The sequence below is a fragment of the Miscanthus floridulus genome, chromosome 13 (assembly GCF_019320115.1).
Source record: "Miscanthus floridulus cultivar M001 chromosome 13, ASM1932011v1, whole genome shotgun sequence".
Lineage (NCBI taxonomy): Eukaryota > Viridiplantae > Streptophyta > Magnoliopsida > Poales > Poaceae > Miscanthus > Miscanthus floridulus.
In genome coordinates, this window is record NC_089592.1 from 62,906,967 (window position 1) to 62,929,737 (window position 22,771).

The 22,771-nt window shown below is 45.2% G+C and overlaps 1 protein-coding gene and 1 pseudogene across 2 annotated transcripts; one reads left to right on the forward strand and one right to left on the reverse strand.

Annotated features, from left to right (window-relative positions):
* Positions 1–2,797: 2,797 nt before the first annotated feature.
* Positions 2,798–5,408, forward strand: LOC136499911 (uncharacterized; annotated as a pseudogene).
* Positions 5,409–9,017: 3,609 nt separating this feature from the next.
* Positions 9,018–15,764, reverse strand: LOC136500457 (probable glucomannan 4-beta-mannosyltransferase 11). 2 transcript variants are annotated; one of them, XM_066495807.1, is made up of 9 exons: positions 15,098–15,764; positions 14,751–14,849; positions 11,194–11,446; positions 10,966–11,076; positions 10,727–10,863; positions 10,537–10,629; positions 10,235–10,434; positions 9,890–10,141; positions 9,018–9,748 (listed from the first exon to the last, which is right to left on the reverse strand). In XM_066495807.1, the coding sequence occupies exons 1-9, from the start codon at positions 15,518–15,520 to the stop codon at positions 9,583–9,585; spliced, it is 1,734 nt and encodes a 577-aa protein (XP_066351904.1). In that variant the 5' UTR covers positions 15,521–15,764; the 3' UTR covers positions 9,018–9,582. The 2 variants fall into 2 exon arrangements, with proteins under 2 accessions (XP_066351904.1, XP_066351903.1); XM_066495806.1 differs by having other exon boundaries at positions 10,516–10,629.
* Positions 15,765–22,771: the final 7,007 nt, after the last annotated feature.

Genomic DNA, 22,771 nt, shown 5'->3' on the forward strand with positions numbered 1-22,771 from the left:
TAGAACGAAGAATCCAAAACACAGGAATAGAAAAAAAAATGCAGAAATAAGGTATAATGAAAATTGAAAAACTATGGGATTACAAAACACAGGAACATAAAATTTAGGCTATTTGGAACACAGGAATTTATAACATAGGAATTGTAACATGTTAGGCAAATATGGGTACTAATTACTCTTAACTGCGGCAAGTTGCCTCCGTTGTTGCCGCAAGTTGCCTCGGGCTTTCGCGAAGGAAGAGAAAACAAGGGGTCGGAGTGGATTCTTTCTTTCCTGTGAAATCAGCATCTAGCTACAGTATTCCAAAAGAAAGGAGTCGTTGTTTCCTCCATTCCAAACGATCTTCTTCCATTCATTTCCTCTATTTCTGTTTCCTTTACTTTTCCTGTGAAAATCCTTTGAACCAAATGGGGCCTTAATATTGTCTTTGCGGGCAAACAGTTCTTAGACACATTGTCTACAAAAATAATATTTTCTAGGAGTAGAGGGGGAGAAAAGTTAAAAATAACCATTATGCCCTGATTATTGGGCATGTTCGCTTCTCTTATAATCCATACTTTTCAGCATATTTTTTCAGTCAGAACAGTGTTTTTCTCTCACAATAAATCAGCCGAAACAGTGTTTCGGCTTGTTTTTTCAGCGAAGCGAACAGTGCCATTATACTATAGACTTAATAATTAAATAAATTTCATAACTTTTGCATATGCAGTCAGATGAAGACAAACTTTGCAACACAGTTATTAAATTGGGCTAATTACATTACTGTCCTTGTTTTGAACTCTAACTACATGTTTGCCCCTGTTTTTTTAACTTTGCAGATTTGTCCATGTTTTTTTTAATTTGAAGCTCCCCTTTACCCCTATTATTATGTGAAGTAGGCTTAACGGTGTTAAGTGGAGACTAAAAAGACACAAATACCCTTGGACAAATGACCCAATAATCAATAGGATATTTTATGCATAGACTTACTATAGATATATTTTGAATGACATCATATATTTGTGTAACTAGATAATTCAATAAAATTTACGAAGAGCTTTCCGACGTGACACACTTCTTGGCGTGTTTGCATCCCAAATATGACAAAATATTCAGAAATTGAGATGCAGTTGCTACAAATGATTCACCCCTGTGCAGTCCACACGGAAGCCCGTTGTCGGCTTCGCCTAACCGCGACGTTGCCTACTCCGCCGCGGAGGCTGCACCCCGTGCCCCAGCGCCGTCGGATTGCCCGCAGTGCCACCGAGTCGCTGGCCTGCCCCGGACCAGCTCGCAGCACCGGCCGCACGCCCCCGGGTCTCTGGCCTGCCGCGGCTCCGCGCCGCTGGTTCGCGCGCCACCGAGCCGGCCCGCTGCGCCCCTCGCCTGCCGCGCTAGCTGCGACGCCCCAGCGCTGCACGCCCTGCCACGCCGTAGCGCTCCCCCGTGCCGTTCGCCTGCCGCGTCCGGGGCGCTGCCCCCGCGCTGCTAGCCTTAGCGCTCGCCCAACCATCACGGTCACGGTAGATGGGGGAGGAGAGGAGGCTGTATGTATGTTTTGGATAGGGATGGGCAGTTTAGTCTTTTCTCCTTCCTTCTTTTTTTCAAATATGTTTTTTTCTTGACCCATTATTTACCACCACGTCACGGAGTGGAGAACACAGGGGCAAACGGTACTACTACCTTGGGATTCCAGAAACAAGGGCAAATCTGCAAAGGTAAGAAAACAGGGGCAAACATGTAATTACAGCTCAAAATAAAGGCATTAATGCAATTGATTTCATTATTATGGGAGTGTTCGGCTGATCTGGTCTTAGATTGTTTCAGCTTGTTTCAGCTTATTCTTTCTCACATAACACTATTGAATCATCCAAAATCAACCGAACTACAGTGGAATAAGCTACCAGCCGAACACCCCGCATGTCTTTGAAAGCACACGTCTAATGGAGGCCTTTGATGAAGGGATAATTGGATTCATGCCATTACAAAAACGACGTTTCTAAGATTTAACATTATAATTCGGCTATTTCGAAATTTGCCATTACAATTCCAACTCTACCCCGGTGTTGCCAGTTTCTACGTCTGGCCATCATTTGGGCCCACCTGCAGGCTGAATGCACGTACAGGAGACTGTATGGACGGTATTTGACCCGGCCGCGACCCAACGCGTGGACGCCGTCTCCTTCCCCGGCCCCTTCTCCACTAACCCTAGAGCGGCGAATCGGGAGAGCTGCTGCTGGTGGAGGCGAGGGAGAGCTGCTGGGCGTGGCCCAGCTCTGTCCCTGCGGCGGCGTAGGCGAATCGACGACGGCGGAGGAGGACTGGTGGTGGAGGCTTGGTGGTGGAGGCTTGGCGTGGCCTGGCTCAGCCACTGCGGCAATGGTGGCTCGATGAGCTCCATGGCGCTAGGCCCTGGGTGCACCGCGGCGACGATGGAAGGCGGCGACGGCAGGTATGCCTCTGAATCCCTCTCGACCTGACCCAAGATGAGGACACCTAAGAACGAGTAGATCCACCCCATAACGCAGTAGGTGTTCCACATTTGATATTTTTACCTTTCCATTTGCATGGTGATAGGCTCGATTTCTTCGCGCTAGAGCTGAAAGTGGAAGGTTTCTATACAACAGATGCCTTTGGTAGAAAATCTTACAAAAAGGGTGCAATTATTAAGTGGGATGTGGAGATAGGCTCTTTTACGCTAGAGATGTTGATGACCAGCTTGTGCAATGAAGTGAAATGGGCCTCTAACCAATCTGCGTGCGTGTGGTTTTTTGATAAAAATCTACGTGAAGGTGTCAGACTACTCCATGAGGGGCAGATGGCAGAACTCGTTGCCATGTATAAGCAAGAGATGTGTTGCCAGTTTGTAGTTGGAGTGTTTGACAAAGAGGTGTGTAATGAGCATGAATTTGTTGATTTAGAGGCTCTGTGTATGATTCCACCTGATGATCCTATGATCGGTCAATACCTAGAGCACACTCATGTTAGGAATGAAAACCCCACTGCAACCAACCAAAGCACAACGCCCAATGGTGCAAGTACCCAGCCCATAGGAAATGATGCAAAACTTGAGGGTGAAAGGGAGCCAGATATATTTGACAATGAGGAGGAGTATGTTGGCGTTGATGACGAGCACATTTACACTTCAGTCCCATGTACACAGACAAACTTTGCAAACAATGTAGCAGTTGTTGCTGATGATGTTAATGCCGAAGGAGGAGTCCCTCTAGAGGCACAAGTCAATGATGCAGATCCTCAGGAGATACATGTCGTGCATGATCCAGAAAATCCCAACATAGTGAAGGGGGCCTTATTTCCTGACATAGTTTCATTCAGGAAGGCTGTGAGGCATTATGCTGTGACAAGGGGTTTTGAGTTTAGGGACATCAAGACCGACAAGACAAGATTCATTGCTAAGTGTAAAGCAGAGGGTTGTCCATGGAGGATACATGCTTCCAGAATCTTTGATGGAAAAACAATAGAGGTAAGGGAGTTCATGCTTTGTCTAGTTGTTATTTTACATGCTTTGTCTAGTGATTATTTTAGTCTTCCTGCTGATCATAACTATCCATATGTATTGTTCATGTTTTGCAGATTAAAGTGCTTCCTGCTGGTCATAACTGTCCCACAACCAAGCTGAGGGAAGGGAAGATGGCTTCTCAAGGGTGGTGTGCAGATAGACTGGCCGATTGGCTAAAGAAGAACCCTAACAAAGGTCCCAAAGATGCAAAGGACAAGTTAGAGGGTGATTATGGGATTACTTTAAAATATTCGAAAGCATGGTCTGGCCTGAAGCTGGCCATAGAGCAGATTCATGGTACATATGAGGAATCTTTTCAACTTCTGTTTAATTAGAAAGCTCAAATTGAGATGAGCTCTCCTGGAAGCATTATAAAGATTGAGCTAGAAGGTACAAAGAAGAATCACTTTAAGAGGATTTTTGTAGCTTTGAAGCCATGTGTAGATGGATTTTTGGATGGCTGTAGACCCTTTGTGGGCATAGATGCCTCGGCCTTGAACGGCCAGTACACCGGACAGTTGGCTTCAGCAACTAGTGTTGATGGCCACAACTGGTTATATCATTTGACCTTTATTGTTTTTCACTCAGAGACAGAGGACAACTGGAAATGGTTTCTGCAGCAGTTGCGTAGAGCTATAGGCTCACCAGAAGGCCTTGTAATATGTACAGACGCCTATAAAGGGTTGGAAACTACAGTGGGCAAGGTATTACCAGAAGCAGAGAACAGAGAATGTATGAGGCACTTGTATTCCAACTTCATGAAGCACTATCATGGGGATGTATTCACTGACCACTTATATCCTGCTGCAGGAAGCTACACAGAGGGTCTTTTCAAGTGGCATATGCAGAAGATTTATAAGTTTGCTCCCGATGCTATAGAATACCTGAAAGAATATCATGGCAGGTTGTGGTATAGATGTGGATTTTTAGAGAAAAGTAAATGTGATTATTTAACCAATAATGTGTCTGAGAGTTTCAATGCTCAGATCAATAATTCAAAAGGCTTGCTGTTGCATGAATTGCTTGATGGAATTAGAGAGTTGATCATGGAGAAGAGGTACATTAGGAGGAAGATAGGGAGAGAGATGCAGGACGACATCCTTCCAGATGTCATCAAGGAGCTAAATACAATTAGCAAAAACCTTAAAGTTGTCAAAGTTACAAGGAGTGATGAGCACATGGCTGAAGTTACATTGCTTGATAACTACAACAACCAAAAGAGGCATTCAGTGGACCTCCAGAACCACTCATGTGGATGTAGGGAATGGCAGCTCACAGGCAAGCCTTGCAAACATGCCTTGGCATGGATACTATCCAACAGAGGGATCAAAATTGCTGATTTTGTGCATGAGTATTATTCAGTTGCTAGATTCAGGACTGCATATGCTGCTAGAGTAGAGCCCATACCAGATAGATCACAATGGCCAGTTGTTGATCTTGGCTTCAAAGTTCTCCCACCACTGATGGGCAGAGCTCTAGGTAGACCCAAGGTACAGAGACAGAGAGGATGCCTGGAGACAAAAGCAAGCAAGAAGAAGGTCAAATGCAAAAGGTGTGGCAATTTTGGCCACTTCGCCAAAACTTGCAAGCTGCCAAAGCAAGGACAAGATGGAGAAGCTACAGCAGGCGCACAAAACAAGAGGTTCCTTCTCACCCCCTTCTTGTTTTCAGTTTACTAAAATTATTGCTCGGTGTGCTAACTTGACATTGTGGCTGTAACAGGAAGAGGCAGGAAATAGAAGGAGACACTGCTGGATCATCCCAAGTCAAGAAAAAGAAGGCTGCAACAAAGAAAAAGAAGACACCAAAGAAAAAGAAGACTCCAGTTAAAAAGAAGCTTGCGAAGGCAGCTGCTGCTCCACAACCTAGTGTTGTCCAAAGCCTGAAAGACTTCGTTGCCAGCCTATGAACATGTGTGATGGCAATATGTGTGATGAACTTTATTGTCAGTTGTGAACTTTTGATTAAGTTAGCTTTTCACCTTTTGTTTAACTCAGCTGTGTCTCTGTAATGTAATATGTGAAGACCTATGAACTGTTGGATTCTGAATTTCTCTTGGCCTATGCTGCCAACTATGTTGCTATCAAGTAAGCCTGTGCTCTTTTCTCTGTGTTCTGAACTGTCAAACTTGCAAAGGCAGGTCCTTGCAAATGCTGCACTGCACCAAGCATATTGGCATGCCGAACTTGCTCCTTTGCCTAAGCCATGAAACATTGGTGGACCAACGAGTAAATAAAGTTACCAGATTTCATAAGATAGTAACATCTTCACCTTTTTAAAATCAAGACAGCAACAAGCACCACATTTTCATAAGATAGTTTTGGCCTCCCATTTTTATATTAGAATAACAGCAAAAAAACATGGAAGTTGGTCATACAAGCTGAACACACTATTAGTTGGAACACACTACTTCATAAGATAATTCCAGTTCTGCTGAAATTGGTCGTACAAGCTCAACACACTACCCATTACAGGTTCATGCATTACATTGCTGCTGCAACCATTACACAGTACCTACCATCGCTTCCAAATTAGGGCAGCAAAGACACCAATCAAGACACCAACAGACAATGTTGCTACAACAGCTGGATTGTGAATTATGGAGATATGCAGCGGCCGTCGAGATGGATGAGGGCCGGATCGTCGCAGTCCTCCTCCGCCGTCGTCGATTCGCCTGCGCCGCCGCAGGGACAGAGCTGGGCCACGCCCAGCAGCTCTCCCTCGTCTCCACCAGCAGCAACTCTCCCGATTCGCCGCCGCCGCCTCCTCCAATTCGCTGCTGTAGGGTTAGTGGAGAAGGGGCCAGGGAAGGAGACGGAATGGAGACGGCGTCCACGCGCTGGGTCACGGCCGGGTCAAATACCGTCCATGCAGTCTCCTGTACGTGCATTCAGCCTGCAGGTGGGCCCAAACGATGGCCAGACGTAGAAACTGGCAGCACTGGGTAGAGTTGAAATTGTAATGGCAAATTTTGAAATAGCTGAATTGTAATGGTAAGTCTCAGAAACGTCATTTTTGTAATGGCATGAATCCAATTATCCCTTTGATCAATGGCGATCTGTTTCATTCCATCGACAGAATTTTTATACCATGAACACCATCTGCATCTAATCCCTAGTGGTTGCTTTAAATTCAACAAAATAAGGCAGCATCACGGCAGAGAAGAACTAACGGGAGGAGGGGAGCAGCTCGAAGACGTTGGTCTTTTTAAGGCGTGTTTGGTTGCCCGTGCAGCGTTTGGCTATTTGGTTACCTACGCCGTCGTTTGGGCATGCCCCTCCGCATGCAACCAACCCCCTGCAGCCATGCCCGAGGGGAACGAGCAGATCGGCCGTTCCTGCCGGGCCATGCTCACACGCTGCAGCACTTACTCTGCTAATGATATTATTAGCATATGATTAGTAAATATCAAGTTAAAAATCATAATTATAACGTTATAATAAAATATCATAATTATAACCTTATAATATTTTTATTCCACACAACATATCTTCGCACAGACAACCAAACTGTATCTCTTCTCAGCCGTACAGTCAACCAAATATGACACCGTTACACGCGCTCAGCATGTCCCACATGAGCTTGCCTCTCAGGCCTCGTTAGTTCCAAAAAGTTTTCTCAAAAAGTGCTACAGTGGCTATCACATCGAATCTTGCGATACGTGCATGGGACATTAAATATAGAAAAAAAAACTAATTACACAGTTTGGTTGGAAATCGCGAGACGAACGTTTTGAGCCTAATTAGTCCATGATTAAATACTAATTGCAAAATAAAAACGAAAATGCTACGATAGACAAATTCTTAAATTTCACCCAACTAAACCAAGCGGATACCAGCCATGCTGTGCTGGTACGCGAACCAAACAGGCCCTTCAGATCCGGCGGGGCGAGCTGCAGCTGGCCGTGACCTGGGCTGTTGATACGGCGGATGAGGGATGAGGGAGCGCCAGGGAGATGGAGCAGCAAGAGAATCTGTAGAACAAGATGAGCTGGTCAGGGCGCCGCTGTCGACATCGAAGCGTTGACAGAGCCACGGCTGCCGCCGACGTCGGTGAGTTTGGTTCCACGGAAGGATTCGCCAGCCAGTGCCTCGCGTCGTATGGAAGTACCATTGTAATCTTCTAATTCGATTTAGAACTAGATTTTCGCCCACTAATTTCAAGTTCTAACCCACAACATTTTTATTATTTCTAGGGATGAAAACAGATCAGATCGGAGCGGATAATGGCTTTCCTGTATCCTAATCCACTTATTTTTATCGGATTTAGAGCGGATCGGATATTATACGGATTCGGATGCGAATACGGATTTTCTAGTGTCGGAAATGGTATGGATTCAGACCGGTGTCGGAGCGGAAGCAAACTTTTTTAAGTCGGATAATATGTGCTTACATGTTGTTTTTTTTATGATGAGAAATAATACATTAGCCAAAGTCATAAATCAATTACTATGCAATAAAATATATGTATATACTACTGTGCTTCAGCACTTGTATAAGTTGTATCAGGTACATCACTGGCGATTAAAATAATACTACAATATATTCACCAACTAGTCTATACACGACCGAATAATCCATACGTACATGCATGCAAAGATCAACATGGGATCGAAGTGCTGATCATTCTTTCCTTAAAATATTCAGATTATCCTATTATAAACGTCGGGTAATCTACGTTTAATTATCGAATAATCCATATCCGCCGGATTTCGCTAATACCATATCCACGTATAATCGGATTCGGATCATCCGTATCCACACGGATATTAAAAACACTTCTCCATGTCCTTAAAATTCGAATTCAAAGCGGAGGATTATCCATACCACTTTCATCCCTACTTATTTCCAAGCACCGTAAAATTTCTCTAATTTTTAATACCTACAAGTAAGTTTAAGAAAAAGAAAAGACACGCGTATGCACCATCCAAACCTTTAAACAAAGGTTAATGAAATTTTGAAGATTGTTGATCGGCTGACTCCAGTCTGACCAGAAAATGGGAAAAAATGTGATATATTCCTACATGTTACTCCCTTTCCAATAAGACGTTTTAACCCTCTTTTTTTTTTGGATGCATTGCTTTACTACGTATCTAGATATAATGTATATCTAAATGCATAAAAAAAACTACATATTTATAGGAAATCTAAAACGTCTTATAATTTAGAACGGAGGAAGTACCAAACAACTGGTGCTTTTCTGGATTTTCTGGTTACCGATACTGTAACAATGGCCTCGTTCACAGCTTGGCAGTCACACCTCAGCCTTGTTCGATTCAATTCAGAACTCGTATATGAACCGCTTTGTACACGAGAATAGGGACAAAAACATTCACAACTTCAATCATGGGTGACCAGTATGACCAAATGGCCGCTGCTCAATAGTACTAAATAGATCCACTAATCCATGTGCCACATCAAGTAAAATGTCTGATCAAACGTGTTACTCAGAAGTCATCTTTGGCTTCTTACAGGAGAAAAAAAAATGCATGCTACACTTGCATTTCAAGAACTGCCCGGATTCAACAGAATTATTAGTGTTAATAACAATTTACATTTACAAGTTTTATTAAGCCTACACAGGTTATGAACTGAGGAAGCCCACAATCTTCCATTATGGATCTGAACTCTGGGTAATATCACTAAATTTCCAAAAAAAAAAAAAAAAAAGCTACAAGTTCCGAGATCTACAGAAATTGGCAGCTAGTGCTATTCCATTTACAGCAGCTGCAATTCTTTCACGACTGTGAACTGAATCTCTACGGGATGTGAACGAATTGCTGCTGCACCAATCATTGTTTTGTCATGATGCTTCAGTAAACACTGTTATTATAAATTTGGAATGGTGACACTATTTGAATGGCCTTCTTGACAATAAAGAATGGTTGGCTCAAATCTGACCAAGACTGACAGGAGAATGACGACAATATCTGAACAACCTTCTTGGCAGTAGATCATGTCTGGCCAGGACTGATGGGAATATTGCTAAACTATCATTGAATTCCGGAGTTCGATATGTGCAGGAGAGAGGAGCTTTGCTTGCTCAGTTTCTGGTAAGCAGGTGTATCAGTTGTCCATGACAGCTTATGCAGTGCGAGGAGGTAGTGTGCCGACATACCCAAAACCAACAACAAGGAAAGCCGTGCCTTGAAGGAAGAGGAAAATGTAGTATCCCTTCTTTGCAAGAAGCAAGTCATAGAAACCACACAGAACTATGCAGGTTCCAACGAAAAGTTCTGAGCAGTGGTACCTGATATAGAGACAGTTTATAAGCATTTGAAGACACTAGAAAGTATGCCATTAACATTATGCACATTCTCATAAGTGCATAAAATCTACACTAATGTTATGCTAGCTTTCAGAAACTCATAATGATAATAGATAAACTTACCTCTCCAAAAATCTTGCTCGCCTCTTCACTAGCTTCGGAATAAGGGGTTCTGTTAGTTTTACATCTATCACCTTTACAGCATCTGATCCATTGGTGCCAGGCTTTGCCTTGCTGGTGTCGCCCAACTTCTCAGTGACAACCCACTCATTGACTCGTCCACCAGCATCCAGAAGACCACTTACTGCAGCTTTAATCCGGTGCAACGACATGACATTCTCAAACAGAACCCAGAGGATCACCAGGTGAAATGAACTGTAACGGCGAGAAGCTTTCAGGTCATCAGGTGTTAAATGATGAAACAACAATAATGGCATTCAAAAACTTGAACCTTGGCACACTTGTTACCTCGGTGTGCCAAGAGCCTTCAAGAGGGTTATGGCTGTGGGGACATAAACAACTCCCCAGAGAGGGATCTGAATCTCAGGGAGCAAAACAGACAAAGGGATCGCAAAGCAGTAGTAGATGAATGTCACCGTATGAGCAGCAACCTTCCCAACGAAGAAGAAATCGTACCATAAGTGGATTTTACTCCACAGTGACACTTTCTACACAAGAGAAAAGGGCACACCGGTCAGTCAATGCTGTGATATGGTGCACTTGTAAAGACAGTCTGAAAAAAAAAACACCTTGCTTTCTACAATCTCTACCATCATTTTCTTGAACAGGTTTGCCGGTCCACATGACCACCTGTGTTGCTGAAACCGGTATGCCTTGAATGTGCTAGGTAATTCACTCTTGACCTAAGCACATACAGATGCAGTATCCTGAGGATTGTTAGATTTGATTCTAGTTATGTTCTTGAGTTTCCTACAAGCAAGTAATGGAGCACCGGCATACTTTTATGTCACCGACGTAAACGAATTTCCATCCCTGCAGCATCGCACGGACAGCCAGGTCCATATCTTCCACTGTCGTCCGGTCCTTCCAGCCCCCGGCATCATCGATCGCTGAAATCCTCCAGACACCAGCTGTCCCTAAAAGATGAAAAATGCTCTCGTGAGGCCCACAATCATCAGAAAACTTTAAGCTTCCGAATTTGATGCTAGAATCATGTATATGAGAGGACATGACTGTACCATTGAAGCCAAAGAATGAATACACTGAGGACCCTGCCTCTTGCTCATATTTGAAATGGTAGTCTAACGACATTTCTTGGAATCTTGTCAGCAGACACTCATAAGAATTAACTGCGCATATGGTTCGAAGACACTTAGAAGTTAGAACAGCTAAAGTTTATCACAACATCATTTCTGCTAGTTGTTATCAAACTAATATTTACAGCAAGAGATCATGTCTGAACTAACCAAATTTCCAGCGAGTCTGGACGAGGGCAATCTCTGGGTTGTGCACGAGGAACGGGATAGTCCTTAGGAGAAAATCGGACTCGGGCTGGAAGTCAGCGTCAAACATGGCAATGTATTCGCAGTCTTTGACGTAGTCGTGCTTCAACCCTTCCTTGAGTGCGCCGGCCTTGTAGCCCTTCCGGTTCCCCCTGACCTCGTACTTTATGTTAACGCCTTTGCTCTTCCATCTCTGGCACTCCATCTCCACCAAATCCTAGAAATGGGAGCAGAGATAAATAAATACAGGGACTTGGTTACTGCGGGAACTATCAACTGGCATTGTCCTCACAGTGATGGTCACACAGGTGGCTTGTTCAATGGTATCAGAATAATAACCCATATTAAAACGGCATGCAGAGTGCAAAAGAGTTATATCTTTATCTACCATGCTCATCTCATCGATTCATTAAAAATAAAAAGATTAGAGATTTTAACCTACAAATACCAAGGACGAATCGGAGGGCATCCGGACGTACCAAATCGCCTCCAGGAACTGAATCAACTCGCTATGGATTCGTCCACGCTCCACGAGCAAGACAGGCTAGCTAGCAAAAAAAAATTTCCGCGATCGTGCCTAGGCACGTTTTTCATTAAGCAGGAAAAAGTTTTGTTACAACAGGCTAGCTAGCAATCCCGTGAACCAAATCCACAGGCGCCATACCTCCGACGGCAAGGCACCAGACGCCCTGATGACGCGTGTGACATCCTACCCCCGACGCCTGCCTTTGACGCCACATCTCCAGCGCACGCCGCTCGCCGGAACCCCGGCGCTCGCCGTCCTGCCATGACCGGCGTTGACGGCGGGGGGGCTCGCCGGAGTTCGTCCTCTAGGGCGAGCACATGACACGCTAACATTGCAGTATAGCCCACATCCAGCCCAATACGTTTGGGGCACCCAAAAGGCCCATACCGGGACCGGGATTTGTGCGATTATACGGGTACCAAGTTCAATAGCAACTTGCGGCCCAGTAGTCAATAGCCTTTGTTTTGACGAACCGCGGATCCCGTAATTCCGCAACTTTAAGTTTTGAAGAAGAAAAAAAATCCCGTTTGAATTTGAGAATCCTCGCACGAATTCAGGGAAATTGAAACATCGCTCGCCGGAGTAAGATTATTATCGTTGTCGGTTGATCGATACCGCTACTTGAGGAGCACTTTTTTCATCAATATTCTACAGCAATTTCTCTTTCCCTGCCGGCGATGCCGGTAGTTCGGTGGCTGCTACAACTGCTCCACCCCCGGCCGAGATGGGCTTGAAGAAGCAAACAAACAAATAGTGATCGATTTTAATGGCGACCGGGGGTAGAAGAAGGAAAACGGTTCTTGTGGGGGACAGCCTTCCTGCATTCCATGTGAGGCCTCGCATTCGCAGCGAATCGTGGCCAGTGCCCAGTGGGGCTTTGGCATCAGCCGCATGGCACGAGAACGTGCACGATCGAGCCAGGATCAGGATGCCTTTGCAGTCAGGCTTGCACACTTACGGCCTGTTCGCTGGTTGGTTTCTGGGCTGGTTTGGGCTGGCTGGTGCTGGTTTTTTGTGAGAGAAAAACACTGTTGGCTGGCTGGTTTGGGCTGGCTAAAACCAACAAGCGAACAGGGCGTTAAATTCGTGGCCGTGCCGCCGGCCGAGATCCCGCCGCACGGCAGGCGCAAGTGGAAAAAGAAGATCGTTCCCCGGCGTGGTCTGTTTTTTTTTTTTTTTTTTTTGACAACAGGCGTGGTCTGTTGTTGTTCCTGCCACGAGCCCACGACGCGACGCACTTATTCTGTGCCACGCCGGCGGCGTTTGACGTGGACAGCTGCTGCCCGCGGCGTATCGCCGTATCATGCCATACGCGCGCGTACGCAGCGAATATACATATGGCTCCGGCCGGCCGGCCGGCGTCGTCGTCGTCGCTGGCGCATGCATGCCGCAGCCTGCAGGACGGCTGTCTCTGGTTGGGCTGGGCTGCAGGACGGCCATGGATCTCCACTCATTCATGGGCAGCTGGTGGCAAGGTCACCGCGAGGCGGTTGATATGATACAACGACAACGGTGGGATTTAAGGTTAGGGTAATTAGAGAAAGACGGCGGTGTAATTACGGACGGCAGAAGACACGAGAATGAAGAAGAGAATCGTGGGCTCTCATACCTGTATCGACGACGTGGGCGCGTCACGAATGCGCTCCGGTGCACATGCGTGAAAACTGTTTAGGAATCTCGAGCCTGGCTATTCTGTAATAAAGTCTAAAGGTGCTTTTGCCCTACTTCCATCATTGTCATCAAGTCAAGGAGAAAAAAAAAAGACTCAAAAATGTCCTAAGCATATATATATACTCCAACGTGTATGGTACCATGGACGGAACAATGCACGGGTGGGCCCGGCCGAGGTATGCGGACCACTGGCTTGCCGCACAGACTTTGCATTGTTCCATGGGGTCCAGAGAACAGACCGATCGGCATGTTCGGTTGCGCGGGTTCATATCGTTGCTGGTTCGTGAAGAAGTATTGTTGGCTGATTTATGTGAAAAAAAAATATTATTCCGGTTAAAAATTTACGATCATTTACGACAAGCCACAACCAAACGAACAGGTCATAGGTGGTGGCGCCACAGATCCGTCTGGTTCGTCCGCGTGCATAAGCTGTTGTGCATGTCGTCGTGTCGTGCTCATTATTGTAGTAGCCCCTTGTATAAAAATGCATCACTTCGTTTTGGTACGTACTACGTGTAGACGCTAGTGAACACAGCAGCCATACATAGCTCCGCCGCCCGCCGGCCGGCGCCCCACCGCGGCAGTTCCGCCGCGGTCCACACCATTCCCATAAACCAACGCGCACGTCACGCCACGGCCGCGACATGCTCGACTCCGGCAGTCCGGCTTGTGGGCGCTTTTTTAACCCCCGGAACCCCGCCGGCGGTCCACTCTCTGTGTCAGCCGGCGAATTTCTGGCGCGTTTCCGCGCCGGCAAGCAAGGAAGCGCTCAAGTCAGAACACTACCACTCCTGCTGCGACCCCGAATCAAACAATTATTGGCGGTCCGCACCCACGTGCTGGCTGACTCTTGAGGCTAGTGCGCCTGGTCGGCAGTGACGACGGCGCCGACGTGTACACCGGCGGGACACGCACGCACTGATTCACTGACTCACTCCTACTACGTAGCTGTCACCGTGCCAAATAATCCAGGGGTGGTAATTCTCAGTTCTGATTACACGATGTCCGGCGACGGGATGAACCAACGGCGCGAGTGCCGCCGTGACGACGCGGTCGGAGTTTCCTACACTACCCGTCCGCGTCTCAACCAAAACTACCTCGACTGCTACGCACCGGCAGCGCCAATGGCCAGTAGTTGCCAATGACAAAAAGACGCGCACGTAGGAGCAAAAGGCGCGGGAGACGGCAGACGCGTGTACCAGTCACGTGCGGATCCCATTTGATGCATGATTGGGCCAGTGGCCTGGCCACGAAGATCGCCGCAAAAAGGTCGGGGGGCTGAGAAACAGGGGAGGAGGTCAGGTCGCCGGCGTACGGTACGTACCTTTACAACGGGGTCCGTGGAGTCGTCCAGCACCTGGATCACGAAGCGCTCCGACGGCCACTTCAGCGCACATGCCGCCCCGATCGACAGCTTGTACACCTTCCATTCCAGCATAATGCAACCAAAATTAATAAAAATCTTCCATCACTCACCACCAACATGCACGGTCAGAATAATCAATATCTACCCTCTTCTCTTTCTTGCTTGCTCAATTAATCCACTCGGCTGTTGTCCAAAAAAAAATCCACTCTGCTTGCAGCTTGCTACCAGCTCATCATGTCCACTCCACTACGCGTCTACGCCAGCAATGTGCTGGGCTAGCTCATGCTCATGGATCGGCCACTCACCTCCCGCTCGTTGTACATGGGGATCTGCACCAGCACCATGGGGTGCTTGGCTTCGCCGCCGCCGGCGCCGTGGCCAGACTCCTCGTCTCCGCCGCCGTCGGCGCTGGCGGAGATGGGCTCCCAGCGGTACCGGCGGTGCGGGCCGAGCCGGAACGCGCGGACGACGAGGCAGACGGCGCAGACGAAGAGCTTCTCCACCAGGATCATGACCGTCATCGCCAGCGACAGGAACACCAGGAGCCGCACCGCCGGCACGAGCAGCAGCGCGCGCGCGTGCGCCCACAGGGACGCGCATTGCGCCGCCACGGCCGCCCAGTCCACGCGCACGGGCAGCTGGAGCTCCGACCACAGCCGCGCCGCCTCCTCGGCGATGCCGCCGGCGACGGCGACGCTGCTGTGGCCGCCACCGCGGGCGGCGTCCATGGATGGATCGCTCCCTTTGGCCGGCGCTGCCACCACGGCCGGATCTTGGGCGGGCGGGGGCAGAGGCGAGCTAGCTAGCGAGCTCTGGGTGCTGTTTCCACTAGCCGGCCGGCCAGCTAGCAGATGGAGGAAGCGGTGTACAGCGGCGCCGGCTTATATAGCTTGGACGGAGGCATATGGCGTGCTAGTGTAGTCTGATGGAGAGGGCGAGCGGAGTGTTGGACGACAGACAGGGAGTGGTGAGTGGTCAGGGTATTTGGGGCCACTTGGTGCTGCATGTATCATTGGTGTAGAAAAAGCGGAAGGGAATGGATGGAGGAGGAAAAAGAGGTGCTGAGATGGCAATGACCAATGGGCAAACGGGGTGCGTGATTCTCCGCATCCAGGTTTGTCTGGCCAGCGCTAGCAGCCGTGTCTGCCCGTGTGGTTGCCCTGTTCTGTTCACAAATAAGGAGATTGATCGACGCTATATTCGCTGGGCTTATAACCCGTATTTTTTCAGTTAACGAACAGTATTTTTCTCTTATAATAAATCAGTCAACGGTATTTTCAGCAATAGCTTATCAGCCAAGTGAACATGGCATTGATGTTCCAAGAGTTGCCTGCCCTGTTCTAACAAAATTCATAATTTCGATATAGTACAGCTGAAAATAGAATTTCTCCCTCCGAATATTCCGACCGATGGATGGATCCAATCACCCCAGAGTCAGGCAGGCACGGGCGCACATCATCATCGTTGGGCGCTCTCCAGCAGCCTCCACTCATTTACCGGCAAAGCCGACGTGAATTTCATGTGGGGGAATAAGAACAACGCGCCCCGTCACTGCCGGCATTTGTGACCTTTTGGCTGGAAGCCTGGAAGGCAGCCTCTGAGCAGCACGCAGTCCTCCGCAGGCCGCGGCGTACGTCGATTCCTCCAAGCCTGTGCGCCCGTGCCGATCGTGTTCCCCGTTCCATTTGATCATTTCTCCCTGTGTCACCAGCGGGTTTCCGCCACGCGTTCTGTAGCGTGTGCATCCGGCGGCTTCGGCGATAGATTACACAGCTTCGTCCGGCCTCGTCTCATCACGGTTGCAGCCTGCCGGTGCGGCGGTGCTCCGCTCCAATGAAAGATCCGGGATGAATAGCCTATTAAGAATTTCTACAATAACACTTAACAAATCGGTCAAGAGGTGAAGCAAGTGTTGTGCTAGTCTACTAAAAATGCAAAACACCTATCATAATTCTAGTTTATATAGTTTTTATCAACACAATAGCTATGACACTACACTAAGTTAGTGTGCTCTCAAAAACTAACTAAAAAGTCACACTAACCAAACTAATAAGCTCTCACAGCTAGCTACACTAAAGAGCTTGACAACTAGTTTGCGGTAATGTAAAGAGAGTGAGCAATTTATTTATACCGCCGTGTCGAATGAGCCAATCAATCACAAGAATGAATATCAATGAAGACCAATCACCTCGGAATCAAATGATGAACACAATATTTTTTCACCGAGGTTCACTCGCTCGCCGGCAAGCTACTCCTCGTCGTGGCGATTCACTTATTTAGAGGTTCACGCGCTAATTGGCATCACATGCCAAACCCTCAATAGGGTGCCGCACAACCAATACAAGATGAGATCACACAAGCCACGAGCAATCCACTAGAGTACATTTTGACTCTCCGTCGAGGAAAGGTCAAGAACCCCTCATAATCACCGCGATAGGAGCCGGAGACCATCACCACCCTCCGCTCGACGATCCTCGCTGCTCCAAGCCGTCTAGGTGGCGGCAACCACTAAGAGTAACAAGCGAATCCCACAATAAAACACGAACACCAAGTGCCTCTAGATGCAAACACTCAAGCAATGTACTTGGATTCTATCTCAATCTCACAAAGATGCTGAATCAATGATGGAGATGAGTAGGAGAGCTTTGGCTAAGCTCACAAGGTTGCTATGTCAATATAAATGACCAATAGAGTGAGCTTGAACCAGTCATGGGGCTTAAATAGAAGCTCCCATGAAATAGAGCCGTTGTATTTCTTTACTGGGCACAACATGAGGTGACCGGACGCTGGACCTTAGCGTTCGGTCATACGATGCGTGCCACGTGTCCCCTCCCTTCAAATATTGAGCGCTCGATCTCAACGGTCAAGTTATGACCGAACGCGCTGCTGTGAAGTGACCAGACGCTGGACCTCAGCGTCCGGTCGTTTCTAGTAAGCATCCAGAGACGACTTTTCACGACCGAACGCGTCCGGTCATGCTTGACCGGACACACCCAGCGTCCGGTCACTCGGCGACTCCTCTGTCCACTGCCACATTAGCAGGACCAGACGCACCTTGTCAGCGTCCGATCACTGAGTGACCCAGCGTCTGGTTAGAGACCGATGCTACGCGTCTTTGCGACTTCCATTGACCGGACACGCCGGTCCAACCAAGGCCAGCATCTGGTCACTTCTAGTAACCTCCGTCTTTTCTGTATAGGGCACCGGTGGCACCGTCGGACTGTCCACACTCTACGGGCGAACACTCCGCCAGTGAAGTTTCTAACCCTTGCTCAAATGTGTCAACCACTAAGTGTATCACCTTGTGCACATGTGTGTTAGCATATTTTCACAAATATTTTCAAGGGTGTTAGCACTCTACTAGATCCTAAATATATATGCAATGAGTTAGAGCATCTAGTGGCACTTTGATAACCGCATTTCGATATGAATTTCACCCCTCTTAATAGTACGGCTATCGATCCTAAATATGATCACACTCACTAAGTGTCTCGGTCATCAAAACAAAATGGCTCTTATCATTTATACATTTGTCTTGAGCCTTTTGTTTTTCTCTTTCTTCTTTTCAAGTCCAAGCACTTGATCATCATCATGGTATTACCATCATCATGTCATGATCTTCATTTGCTTTACCACTTGGAGTGTGCTACCTATATCATGATCACTTGATAAACTAGGTTAGCACTTAGGGTTCCATCAATTCACTAAAACCAAACTAGAGCTTTCAATCTTCCACTTTTTGGTAATTGATGACAACCCTTTTACAAAGATATGAATTAAATTTAATTGAATCCATGTTGCTTGTCCAAGCATATTTACCATGTGTAAAAGGATATGGACAAGTTTCATGAACTCCAAATGGTAGCGATTGCTCCCCCTATATATGTGCTAAGAGTTTGGATTATAGCTTGCACATATACTTAGATAGGAAATATAGGAGATAATATCTACCAAATGATGCTAAGGTATAAAAGATGGGCCTTTAAAGCGTGATACCAATCGGAGTGCACCATTATACTATCCTTAGCACCATAGTTAGCTAGATACCACTTGAAAATATTTAGAAATGAAATTACTAGATAACCTATGCATGCTAGATTTTCATTTCATTATTTAAATCTACAACTAGCATACACCGCACAAGCATGAATATTGAAATTTAAAACTTGTGCCATGCAAGCAAACATATGAAATGCACATCTAAATGCACCATACAAGTTTATGAGCTTGCTCCCCATACTTGTGTGCTCAAAGTTTTAATTGATCCCTTTTCTTTGTCATATTTCTCCCCCTATATCATATTCTCCCTTTTGTTATCTTTTTACTATCTTTGTACACTATTTTTCTCCCTTTGTCATCAATGACCACAAAGGCTTAAAGTATAGAGAGGTTAGGATTATCAATATCAATCAATAGGGTGAGGATCATATTCTCAAAATTTGGTCCAATCTAGATCATTTGTCAAAAATATTTAGCTCGGTTTGATCCAAGGATAAGCTTTTTCACACCTCCAAATAAGGGTTATCTTGTACCATGTTGAGTTAAACACTTAGAGCTTATTTTCTAGATCAAACACTAGGTTTACAAGCCCACAAACATGTCATATGCTACCACTAGATCAAGTCAAGCATAGAAGCAATAGTGGTACCATACAATCATTAAAATCATTTGATTTTCATAAATGAGCCTATTAAAATTGAGAGATGACAAGATGCACTAATCATATCCTTAGCAAGGATGTATGCCATGTCAATCAACTTTTACCTTGGATTGCTCGAAAGAGAGGCATATCATATGAGTGGGGGGTGCATCAACACATATTTGAGAAATCCAATATGTTCAACTCATTCCTTAGATTGTAAAACTTTTTCTCATCCAATGGCTTGGTAAATATATCGGTAAGTTGATCTTCGGTGCCTACACTCTCAATGCAAATGTCCCCTTTTTGTTGGTGATCTTTTATAAAATGGTGGCAGACATCAATGTGCTTTGTTCTTGCATGTTGAACCGGATTGTTGGTCAAGTTGATTGCACTCTCATTGTCATATAGCAATGGCACTTTCTTCAACTTGATTTCAAAATCACTCAAAGTGGCCTTCATCCAAAGTACTTGTGCACAACAACTACCGGTGGATATGTATTTTGCTTTGGTGGTTGATAATGCAATACTATGTTGCTTCTTTGATGACCATAAAACAAGTGATCTTTCTAGCAATTGACATGTGCCCGAGGTGCTCTTCTTTTCAACCTTGCATCCTGCATAATCCGAGTCGAAGTAACCAACTAGCTCAAACTTTGCTCCTTTGGAATACCACAAACCAATATTTTGTGTATGCTTCAAGTACCTCAATATTCTCTTAGTAGCCTTCAAATGACTTTCTCTTGGTGAGGCTTGAAATCTTACACACATACATATACTAAACATGACATTCGGCCTTGATGCGGTCACATAGAATAGGCTTCCAATCATAGACCGATATAATTTTTGATCCACCATATTTCTACTTGCATCACTATCCAAATTACCATTGGTTCCCATTAGTGTGCTAATGGCCTTGCTATCACTCATGCCAAACTTCTTGATCATGTCCTTAATATACTTGCCTTAACTCATAAATGTACCATTCTTCAATTGCTTGATTTGAAGACCAAGAAAGTAACTTAACTCGTCAATCATGGACATCTCAAACTCATTAGCCATCATCTTTCCAAACTCATCACAAAAGTCTTGATTTGTTGATTCAAATATGATGTCATCAACATAGATTTGCAACACAAATAAATCTTTTCCAATCTTCTTGATGAAAAGAGTGGTGTCAACCTTACCCATCATGAACCCTTTAGAGAGTAGAAAGTTCCTCAATCTCTCATATCATGCTCTAGGTGCTTATTTCAAACCATACAATGCCTTCTTCAACTTGTACACATGGTTGGGCTTCTTGTCATCTTCAAAACCAGGAGGTTGCTCAACATATACTTCTTCATTAATGTAACCATTGAGAAATGCACTCTTGGCATCCATTTGATAGAGCTTGATGTTGTAGGCACAAGCATAGGCTAGCAAGATTATAATTGCTTCCAATCTAGCAACCGGGCATATGTTTCTTCAAAGTCAAGACCTTTAACTTGTGTATAGCCTTGTGCTACCAATCTTGCTTTATTTCTTACTACTATCCCATCTTGATCTTGCTTGTTTTTAAAGACCCATTTGGTTCTAATCATATTGTGTCCCTTTGGTCTCTCTACTAATTCTCATACTTGATTTTTTGTGAAGTTATTTAAGTCTTCATGCATAGCATTCACCCAATCAATATCCTTTAATGCTTCATCTATCTTCTTTGGTTCAATGGATGACACAAATAAGAAATGCTCACAAAATTAAGCCAATCTTGATCTAGTTTGCACACCTCTTGAAATATCACCAAAGATAGTGTCCAATGACTGATCCTTTGCAATATTGGTTGGTTGGAGGATTGGAACCTGATTGCTTGCACTTGCTTGATCATTGGGTTGAGATGATGTACTAGCCATTTGATCTTGTTTATTATCATGAGAGCCACTTGTACTAACTTGATTTGTATAATCTTGCATATTTGAGTTAGAGAGCACTTGCACTTGATCATCTTCATCATCATTCACTTGCATAGGCCTCAATTCATCAACATCCATGTTTTTCATGACATTTAAAAATTGAATGCCTCTAACATCTTCTAAGTTCTTATTCTCTTCTTGTTAACCCTTGGTTTCATCAAATTCAACATCATGAACTTCCTCAAGAGTACCACTATCCAAATTTCAAACTCTATATGCTTTGCTGGTGGTTGAATAACCAAGTAGGAATCCTTCATCACATTTCTTTTCAAACTTGCCCAATCTAGTGCCTTTCTTCAAGATAAATCACTTGCAACCAAAGACCCAAAAATATGCAATATTGGGCTTTCTACCATTCAAGAGCTCATATGGTATCTTCTCTTTCAATGGGTGACAATAGAGGCGATTGCTACAATAGCAAGCCATGTTGATAGCTTCGACCCAAAAAGATTGACTCACATTGTACTCACTAAGCATAGACCTTGCCATATCAATGAGTGTTCTATTTTTCCTCTCAACAAGGCCATTTGATTATGGAGTGTACTTGGCCAAGAATTGATGTCTAATTCTAAATTCATCACACAACTCATCAATTCTAGTGTTCTTGAACTCACTACCATTGTCACTTCTACCTCTCTTGATGGTTGTTTCAAACTCATTGTGAATGCCCTTGACAAATGACTTGAATATTGCAAACACATCACTCTTGTCCACTAGAAAGAATATCTATATGTATCTAGTGTAATCATCTACTATCACGAAGCCATATTTGTTACCACCAATGCTAGTGTATTGAGTTGGCACAAACAAGTCCATGTGCAATAACTCAAATGCTTTACTAGTACTCATCATGCTTTTCTTAGGTTGGGTGTTTCCAACTTGTTTGCCGACTTAACAAGAGCTACAAAGCTTATCCTTTTCAAACATAACATCTTTCAAGCCTCTAACCAAGTCATGCTTAACCAATCTATTCAATTGTTTTATTCCAACATGACCAAGCCTTCTATGCCATAACCAACCCATGCTAGACTTAGTGAACAAACATGTGGACAATTTAGCTTCACTATCATTGAAATCAACCAAGTATAGATTCTCATATCTAAAGCCTTTGAAGATCAAGTTAGAGCCATCTATACTTATGATCTCTACATCATCTACCTCAAATATGCATTTGAATCCAAGATCACATAATTGAGCCACGAATAGCAAGTTGAAATTCAAGCTCTCTACTAGCAACACATTGGAAATGCTCATGTCATTGGATATTGTAATCTTACCAAGCCCTTTGACCTTGCCTTTGCCATTATCACCAAATGTGATGCTATCATAACCATCATTGTCATTGATGTTGATTGAGTTGAACATTCTTGCATCACCGGTCATGTGTT

Excerpts from the sequence above, each read along its gene's own strand:
- LOC136500457 (XM_066495806.1), bottom strand. The coding sequence starts at position 15,520 with ATGGACGCCGCCCGCGGTGGCGGCCACAGCAGCGTCGCCGTCGCCGGC. Across the intron at positions 10,630-10,726 it reads TTTACGTCGGTGACATAAAA|GTCAAGAGTGAATTACCTAG; the intron begins GTATGCCGGTGC and ends GTATGTGCTTAG. Across the intron at positions 10,142-10,234 it reads AAGGCTCTTGGCACACCGAG|TTCATTTCACCTGGTGATCC; the intron begins GTAACAAGTGTG and ends TCGCCGTTACAG.